At 49.2% G+C, this 8669-nt stretch overlaps 2 protein-coding genes and 1 long non-coding RNA gene across 7 annotated transcripts in view; all 3 read left to right on the top strand.

Annotated features, from left to right (window-relative positions):
* The window catches only part of LOC109524750 (retinoic acid receptor alpha-B-like), a 32913-nt gene extending 25519 nt beyond the window's left edge, over positions 1-7394 (top strand). For 2 of the 3 annotated variants that reach the window (XM_019884837.1, XM_019884839.1), the window contains 8 exons: positions 2199-2353; positions 2819-2960; positions 3599-3759; positions 3893-4069; positions 4162-4366; positions 4613-4680; positions 5153-5243; positions 5820-7394. In XM_019884837.1, coding sequence (XP_019740396.1) covers positions 2199-2353; positions 2819-2960; positions 3599-3759; positions 3893-4069; positions 4162-4366; positions 4613-4680; positions 5153-5243; positions 5820-6055 — 1235 coding nt within the window. In that variant the 3' untranslated portion in view covers positions 6056-7394. The remainder of the gene's footprint in view (positions 1-2198; positions 2354-2818; positions 2961-3598; positions 3760-3892; positions 4070-4161; positions 4367-4612; positions 4681-5152; positions 5244-5819) is intronic. The other variant, XM_019884838.1, reaches the window with a different exon arrangement.
* LOC109524768 (uncharacterized) lies at positions 4687-5047 on the top strand. Its single transcript, XR_002170007.1, has 2 exons — positions 4687-4782; positions 4866-5047. It is a non-coding gene; the product is annotated as an uncharacterized LOC109524768 (long non-coding RNA).
* A 679-nt stretch (positions 7395-8073) lies between the features above and the next one.
* Positions 8074-8669, top strand: part of LOC109524740 (protein TANC2-like) — a 26417-nt gene continuing 25821 nt past the window's right edge. For 2 of the 3 annotated variants that reach the window (XM_019884808.1, XM_019884807.1), the window contains exon 1: positions 8074-8543. The gene's annotated coding sequence lies outside the window, so the exon portion shown is untranslated. The remainder of the gene's footprint in view (positions 8544-8669) is intronic. The other variant, XM_019884806.1, reaches the window with a different exon arrangement.

Here is an 8669-nt window from a genome sequence, read left to right on the forward strand (position 1 = left end):
GTGCCTTAAAAATCAACTTGAAGCCAACGTTTCTCCCGTTGTTGCGCGAGCAGCTTTGGAGCTTGAGCAAGAATTCCGCTTCTTTGGAAAGTGTTGACTCGCGTGCCAGAAGCACACGAGCGCAAACACAGTGCGAATAAAATGTCAGTTGGGCAGCCGGTGGAACGGGAGCTTGCCCGCTCAGGATATGGGAGAGCCCCCGTTTCCACGTGTTGTTCCTTTTAGCTGGAAGAGAGTAGATCAAGGGAGGGAAGCTCAACCTCTCGATCGTGGAATGTCTGGTATGGTTGCCAAGGTAGGGGGGAGGGGACAAGTGTGTGTGCGTGCAAGTGTGTCAGGTTAGAGGTTAGTGCAGGCAGAGGCACAGGGAAAGGGGGAGAAGCAAAGGGATTGTGATTTTAATCTTTCGGGTCATGACCTTGGAATGTGTCACACTCCATCATTGCCGTGGCTCTGAACACAAAGCAAAAGGCCAGAGAGGGTGGAGACAAATTGTATGTCGGCTAGGAAAAGTTGGAATCCATATGGAAGGGCCTCACCCTGCCCAGTCCTGTTCCTATTGTATGTCGGCTAGGAAAAGTTGGAATCCATATGGAAGGTCATCACCTTGCCAGTTCTTGTTCCTTGACTGAAATCCAGTCGTACTGCACTTCAAACAAAAATGACTGTGACTCGGTGTCTCTTTTGCTGTCTCTCTGACCACACTTGGGGGGGGGGGGGGGTTAAAAAACAAAAATGAGTCGAGTCAGAGTCCCGCGATCGAGATCCCCAACCGTCCCTTTCTGAACTCCCGCCCGGTGCCGAAGGTCTGCAGGGGGACCGGACGCGAGTGGAGGTAGCGAGAACCAAGCGCAGGCCCGCGCGGGCATGGAGCCTTTTCCGTTGCCCCTCCCTCTCTTTGGAACCAACGTTGGGCGAGCCCCCCCCTCGCTGCCTGTCTTTCCAACTCGTCATTTTTCTTCTGGCTTTTGGCTTCGCACTCAGCCTGTGACTTGATTTTGAGTTGGACTGTTTCGGTGCTTTTTACCGTCTCCGTTCGGAATGGATTGTTTGTTGCATGAATTGTTTTTGCTCCTCGTACGGCACTCTGGATGCAGCGGCGGTTGTTCGCAAGTGCTCTCGAAATACACTTGAGTTGAGTTGAGCCGAGTTGAGTTCCCGCCAATTCTAGTTGCGATTTGTTTGGATTTGAAATAAGATGAAGACCGATATCAGACTTTGTCCCTGCGTTGCGTAGCGCATCCTTTCCTCTGAAATGCACACGAGGTCTCCTTCTGTCTTTCACTTCACAACTGCTTTTTCTCAACTCTTTGCCAAAGGCGCACACGTGATCCTCCCCCTGAGCGCGCCCACGTGAGAAATGAAACATTTTATGAGGTGCGATCTCAAAGATGTATGCGCGTCGCTCATTCGGGTCCTATCGGCGACATGACCGAGGGGCACTTGGATTGTGGATCAATGATTGCGCATCGGAGAGACGACAGACAGGACGGGGAGACTTCCATCTTCCTTCCGTCGTGCCAAACGCCTTGAATGCGCTCGAGACCTGCTCGCCGGCCGCATTGATCCTATGCCAGAATGAGCCACGATGGGAATTTCCTTGGATGTATCCGGCGCCGCTACAAAAGGGCATCAAAATAGATGAGGCGCTTCTGTCTCGGGACGACGCCTTGAAGCAACGCAGGCAAAAATCCGGCGCACTCACTCGCTTACGTATTAGCGACGGGGTACTGAGCCCCAGTGCTAAAGCGCGGGCAATTTTGAACAGTCGGAGGTGAGCTGCGCGAGAGGCACCTGTGGCTCCTTCCCGTCCGGGCGTAGTACGATCTCGAGCGAGGTATCGCCCTAAAGTTTTTCTCCCGTTGTTTTGATGGGCGGCTTTGCTATTGGGGTAACGCGGCGACTCCTGCGTTGTCCGAGCCTCACCAAAGGTCGATGGCAACGAGTGCAATGGATCGTTCCAAAGTTGGGATTTTTAGTCTCATCTCGTCGAGTTTCCTTCCATGCATTGCTGAAAACGTTTTGGTCTCATTTTTGTGAGCGAATTTAACGCGGCTACAAAAATAAAACCTGTCCGCGTCGTATAACCTACCCAGTTAGATTTTTCAATAAATTGCAAAGCAAAAGGTGAATCATCTGCTGGCAGAAACTTAATGCAATTGGTGTCACACTCCATGTTCTTGTTGACGTCTTCGCAGCAATAGAAACGGAAAGCACGAGTTCTGGAGAAGATTTGCTGGTCACAAGCCCCCCATCTCCACCACCTCCGCCGCGCATCTACAAGCCGTGCTTTGTATGTGAGGATAAATCCTCCGGATACCACTATGGAGTCAGCGCATGCGAGGGCTGCAAGGTACACAAACTCACACCATCACAACAGAGAGACGAGCAACGTCTCGGGGAAGTCGCTTACACCGAGGTTGAGTCGACAGGGTGTTTGCATAATGTGCCGGGGCGGAGGCCGTGACCTTTACACCTCCCCGAGGATCACTAATCCTCTTTGCTCTATCTAATCCAATAAACAGACACACACAAGCGCGCAACCGCACACAGAAGTGCGCGCACACGCACACACACACACACACACACACACACAATCACAAACGCTTTCCACGCAATTAGTATTTACTTTGTTAACCATTGTAAGTTTTTGTTGGTCTCAGGTCACACTGGCGTTCCACCTTATCATCCACAGAGTTGCGCGCATTCCAAATACAAAAACACCCGCAGAGTTTTTTGGACTTGAACATAAAGCGGAGGCCAAAGGTGACGCTACCGTCTCTAAAGGAATTGCTGTATTCTGTCACATCTGTTTCAGGGATTCTTTCGAAGGAGCATCCAGAAAAACATGGCGTACACTTGTCATCGAGATAAAGTTTGTGTCATCAACAAAGTGACGCGCAACCGGTGTCAGTCCTGTCGCCTGCAGAAATGCCTCGATGTCGGCATGTCCAAGGAGTGTGAGTTTCATTGTAAATGAAAAAAAATGATGCTTAAGACAAATGTATTGGGAAACTGTAAAATGACAACATTTTGAGTTTTCTCACCATACTGGCAGTTAAGTTCATCATCATGCTCGGACTTGAGAGTCGTTGACTCAAAAGCGTTTTAGTGTCGACTCTTGTCGCCCTCTGGTGGCTGTTTTTGCTCAACGCATGCACTCTCTGGAGGACTTGAGACACTGCGGAATATAAGCCGACACCGGCCACAGCGATCCGTCCACCATTCCAACGAAAAAAAACGTTTTAATACACGACACCATCATACGGTTTTCATCAAACAACAACCGGCTCATAATTTGGGTGGTCCTTTCCAACGGTGGAGAATTGCAGTGCATCATACAAAAAGCGGCTTTGAAGATTTTGGCTCCCTCGTGTGGCCACCAAAGAAACTTGTCTCAGTATGTCGCAGTAACTTCGACGCCACTGCAAACGATGAGCATCGTCGTTAAAGTATTGTCAAGTTCAGACGTGGATCTCCGTGCCAGTAACAACTGATCCGGACCGCCATGTCTCCTTGTGTTTGGAACCAAGATGGAGCTTTTTTTTTTTTTCCCTCCCCACGAATTTACATCCTGTGACTTGGCCTCTGTCCTCAGTGGTCCGAAATGACCGGACAAAGAAGAAGAAGGAGGAGAAGAGGCAGGCGGAGGTGGAGCTCTACGTCTTGTCAGCAGAAACGGAGCAGATGATTGAGCGAGTTCGTCGCGCGCACCAAGACACGTTTCCCTCTCTTGGTCAGCTGGGCAAGTACACCACGGTACTTTTCTCCCTTACACCTTTCCTTAGTTTCAGGTTGAAAGTTGCCCCCCCCCCCTCTTTTGTGAAAGCATCATCACTAAGCATGTTTTATTCGTCATGCCTTTTGGTGCGTCTCCTTTTCCCGGCCGCAGAATAACAGCGCCGAGCATCGTGTTCCTCTGGATATCAACCTCTGGGACAAGTTTAGCGAGCTGTCCACCAAATGCATTATCAAGACAGTGGAGTTCGCCAAGCAGCTGCCCGGCTTCACGACGTTAACCATCGCCGATCAGATCACTCTTCTCAAAGCGGCCTGCCTCGACATACTGGTCCGTAGGTGACGGCGGAGCCGCGCAAAAATCTCACCCGGAGGAATTCAAATTGGAAGGCCGCCTTACCGCTTCATCCCCTTTCATCCCAGATCCTGAGGATCTGCACACGCTACACCCCGGACCAGGACACCATGACCTTCTCCGACGGTCTGACTCTCAACCGCACGCAGATGCACAACGCCGGCTTCGGGCCACTCACCGACCTGGTGTTCTCCTTCGCCAGCCAGCTGCTCCCCCTGGAGATGGACGATGCAGAAACTGGATTACTCAGTGCCATCTGCCTGCTGTGTGGAGGTACTGCAGCTGTCAAATGTGGGAGACGTTTAAGGCTCTGCAAATAGACGCGAGTGTTAGGAACACGTTCAAGTGGTCAGGGCTTGAGGAAAAGGAACCGAACGGAGATTTTTTGTTCGGGAAAGGTCATTTTCTAATCAAGTTAATTGCGCGAAGAGCTCAGCATGAATTCGACTCATCGGTCGACGTACCGCAGTAGCAATTCATCAAGTGCATTTATTTTCCGTGTTTGTGTTTGGCCCCCAGACCGTCAGGATCTGGAGGAGTCGGACAAAGTGGATGTTCTACAGGAGCCGATGCTGGAAGCTCTGAAGGTTTGACGTGTCATTTGGGATACGCTATAGGCACATGTTGATATCCAGTCACCGTAGCGGGCACCTGTCGTAGATATGAACGCCGACAAAGTGTGGAATGGTGTTCAGTGCTCAAGTTGTATTGGGTTCAAATGTGGAAACGTTCCCATCCATCACATCCAGAGAAAATGCCTCATTTGTGCCAGGCTCAAAGTGTATCTGCCATCAAATCTGTACGAGCTGTACGTGCCGTGTTTTAACGGTGACCAAGTTACTAATCCGATTTTCTGACTGAGCTCGTTGCTCTTGCTTTTATTTACTTATTTATGTTTACGTAAATTTACTCAGGCAGCGTTACATTGACTTGAATTAACAGTAGAGAGAGGGGGAAAAAAAGTATTTTGTTCAACATTCCATCAACTTGTTTGATCAACAGGCTACAATTTCAAATTCAAAACCAGGTCTACTTTTGTTGTACCTCTTATTTGTGTAGCTCTATGTCCGGAGAAGGAGACCTGACAAACCTTGTATGTTCCCCAAGATCCTGATGAAGATTACGGACCTCAGGAGCATCAGCGTGAAGGGTCAGTATACCATGGTGGCCGGCTCAAGTTATTTCCAAAACACATTTTCATGTCAAGCCCCAATGTTTTCAGTCGACGCGGCGAAAATCAAGGAATTAACCTCCTCACCGTTCCAATACAATTGGAGAGGATTAGAAATTCATCTGCGGTGGTGGTTTGTTTGAATGGAACCTGTTGGCCCCGCGGGAGCCCCCCCAAAAAAAATAAGGCAACACCCGCAGCAGCGCGCGCCTCGCGGGCGGATAGACAGTAAATCCCTCCCGCGAAAGGTGAAAACCGCCAGCTAGGAGTTGCCAAAGCGAATGTTTTGTTTGCATTTCTCAGAAATTGCCTCACTTGGCGACCCTAACTGCACTCCCTTGACCCCCGACTCAAAGAAGAGAAGGGCTTTCGGAAACAAAGCTATGAACATGGGTTTGAATATAAAGAAGTGGCTCAAAATGGAACCTAACTATGTCGTGGTCTCACAGCTGTGCAACAAGCCTTCGTTTTTTTTTTTTTTTGTATGGGAAGGGGTGGCGGCGTTGCTTTTTTTTTTTTTTTTAAACACCTTGTTCAACTTTTTGGACCCCCTAGGAGCAGAACGAGTGATCACACTGAAAATGGAGATACCGGGCTCCATGCCGCCACTCATTCAGGAAATGTTGGAGAACTCTGAGGGACTCGAGGGCCAAGGTGCCGGAAAAGGGAAGGGCAGAGACCGAGGAAGCGGCGAACACGAGCAAACAAAGCGCCGAAATTCGAGCGGCGCGTCCCCGATGTCCGTTCCCTCGCCCGGCCGGAGCCCCCCGGCCAGATGCCCCTCCCCGTGAACGCCCACTCCTCATACCTCTGCATTGCACAGCGCCGCCGCCGCCACGGGGTCCCGCTCGAGCACCGTCCCTGCGCCGAGACGAACGTGGATCAACTGTACATTTTATCAATGGAGTCGGAATGTTTGAAGCCATAAACTTCAGCGGCGGCATGTGGCGATGCGCAGCGGCTGCGGATCTGATGTGTGACACGTTTTGCCTGCCTAAATTATGCGGTTGCAACGACGGTATCGTGAGCGCATGATCAAGATGTGACCGCTTGATGCATTTCATGTAAAGTACCCCGTTCACTTGTCAACAATCTTTTTGTAAAGATCGTATAGTTTCTTTTTGTTGTTGTTATTGTTTTCTGGACAAAAAGAATCGGGCTCTATCGCTGCACCTCTCTGACTTCTCAGTCACGTGACATTGTCAGATATGAACAGATTTGATGAAGGATTATGGGGTTAGTCTATATATAGTTGATAACCCTCTTATGCATTTTTCTCATGAAAAGCCATGCGTGTTATGCAAAATCGGTGCGTGTGTTTGTATGTAAAAAGTTGCTGCGACAGACTGACAAAACATATTTTCTTAAATTTACATGATATATTTTGTCTCCTTTATCTCCTTCACTCCATCAGTATTCCCCCTTAAACGTCCCATCTCCCACCCCCCCAATGCACATGGGGGGGGGGGGGTCGAGCGTGAATCGATTGTGCAGCCTCACTAAAACGAATATTGCCACTGAGAGCAAACATAGTTCGTAGCATCTGTGACAAAAGACACAGTCTGGGTTGTTTTAAAATGGTCAACCCGTAGGTGGGCACTTTAATCGACTGCGACATCATGAGTTCACGTCAAGCAAATCTGAATATGTCTGTACTTGTCCCACTGTGTCGCTCGCTGTTCACACTGCCACTGGCTCACTTTGTATGCATTGCTACTACCGCGTGCAAATTGTTTTACAATTCCACTGTTGACCTGATTCAAGGGGACCTATTTTTGTGTTTACAGCTTTTTTTTAATTCAACTGGCATTCTGTCATTCTCTCTTTTTTGTTTGCCTGAATTCCAGTTCTCTCCTCCCATACGGCTTCCAACCGCCGTGTGAATGGGTGAGCTGGGCCCAGAGTTCAGCATGACATGAAATTGTCATGAATGCTGACTTCATTTTGGAGCGCCATTATTGTCTGGGGTTTTTACTTGGACCTCACTTGAAACTGGTCGTTTTCAAAGTGGACACCGGCCTTTGTAAAATGATCATTTTTTTCTTATTTTCGAGTCACCAACAGAATTGCAACGATAGGTTCCCTTTAATATGTGCTGTAGTTAAAGTCAAACGACAGCGATAAACACAAGGGTGTCAATAAAAGACAATAGTTGTCCCCTGAAATCCTGAAAAGTGTGTAGGTGTGCTTGCTAGATTCTGCATTGGATACCCCATTGTTATTTTTATTTTTTTTTGATACCCCATTGTTATTGTTCGGCGCTTCGGTGAGCGCCGACGTAAGAGGTGACGTTCGGACGCTTTATGATGACGCAATGACGTAGCTCCTACTTGGCTCTTTGCCGATGACACTATGGAGCACAGTACACAGTACTGTATTACCCATTCACTATATCGTAAGCTACCAGGAGCTGCTGTAATAGTTTATTCTTCTTAGTGTGATACCGCTTTGCAGATGAAAGCCATACATAAAATCATGGCAAATGGACAACGGGATAAATTAAACATAGTAATAAGTTTATCGTCAGTGTATGATCAAATAATATTTTTGGCAGAAATAAGGGAGCCCAAAACAATTTTTCTAAGGGCACGCGCGGCCTGACACAAGTGGGCAGACTCAGTTCATTTGGTTGTTTTCGATCTCTGGCCTAGCTACAAGTGTTTTCAGACAAATATTGATTCTAATTATGACTTCACTAGTGCGTTGGCGTACTTTGGTGATCGATTCCGGCGCGTTCCTATATTTCCGTTCAAGTTACGTCGCCACAGCGCTAAACCGAGGACCGCCTGAACTGAGACGAATCCATCGCTTGGTTCTACTTTGACCACAAGGGGTCCCCTGACAGCTGCTGCTGAAGACCACCGAATTTGTTGTCCACAAGCGGGAGGAGTGTCGCGAGCCGACACGCGCACGCGTGCGCGAGCATACTGGCCGCACCCCTCTCATGAATAATTCATCACCCTCCCGGAGACCGGAGGCGACGAGTGCCAGAGAGGCTTCCTCGACGTCAAGCGGTAGCCTTTGCCGGTAGGGAACATTCGGCATTGTACTATCGCCACTCCGTTCTTGACAAGGACATGAAAATACCCGGCCATGACCGGGGCGTGGAAGTCTTGCTCCGGCACAACGGCTACGCGGGCTTCCGCTGCTTTATTTACAGGAGAGCACACGTCGAGGGCTTGATATCGCCCCGACCGTGACCCACCTATCATCTGCCATTCATGACGCCATTTGTACCTCCGTTCAGTTGAAGACAAATACGCAGGTGACTCACTCGCGGTAGGCTGATTGTCCTATTTTTTCATATTGCGTGCGTGCGTGCGTGCGTGTGTGTGTGTGTGTGTGTGTGTGTGTGTGTGTGTGTGTGTGTGTGTGTGTGTGTGTGTGTGTGTGTGTGAGAGAGAG

The sequence above is a fragment of the Hippocampus comes genome, unplaced genomic scaffold (assembly GCF_001891065.2).
Source record: "Hippocampus comes isolate QL1 unplaced genomic scaffold, H_comes_QL1_v1.1 scaffold46, whole genome shotgun sequence".
NCBI classification, from domain to species: domain Eukaryota; kingdom Metazoa; phylum Chordata; class Actinopteri; order Syngnathiformes; family Syngnathidae; genus Hippocampus; species Hippocampus comes.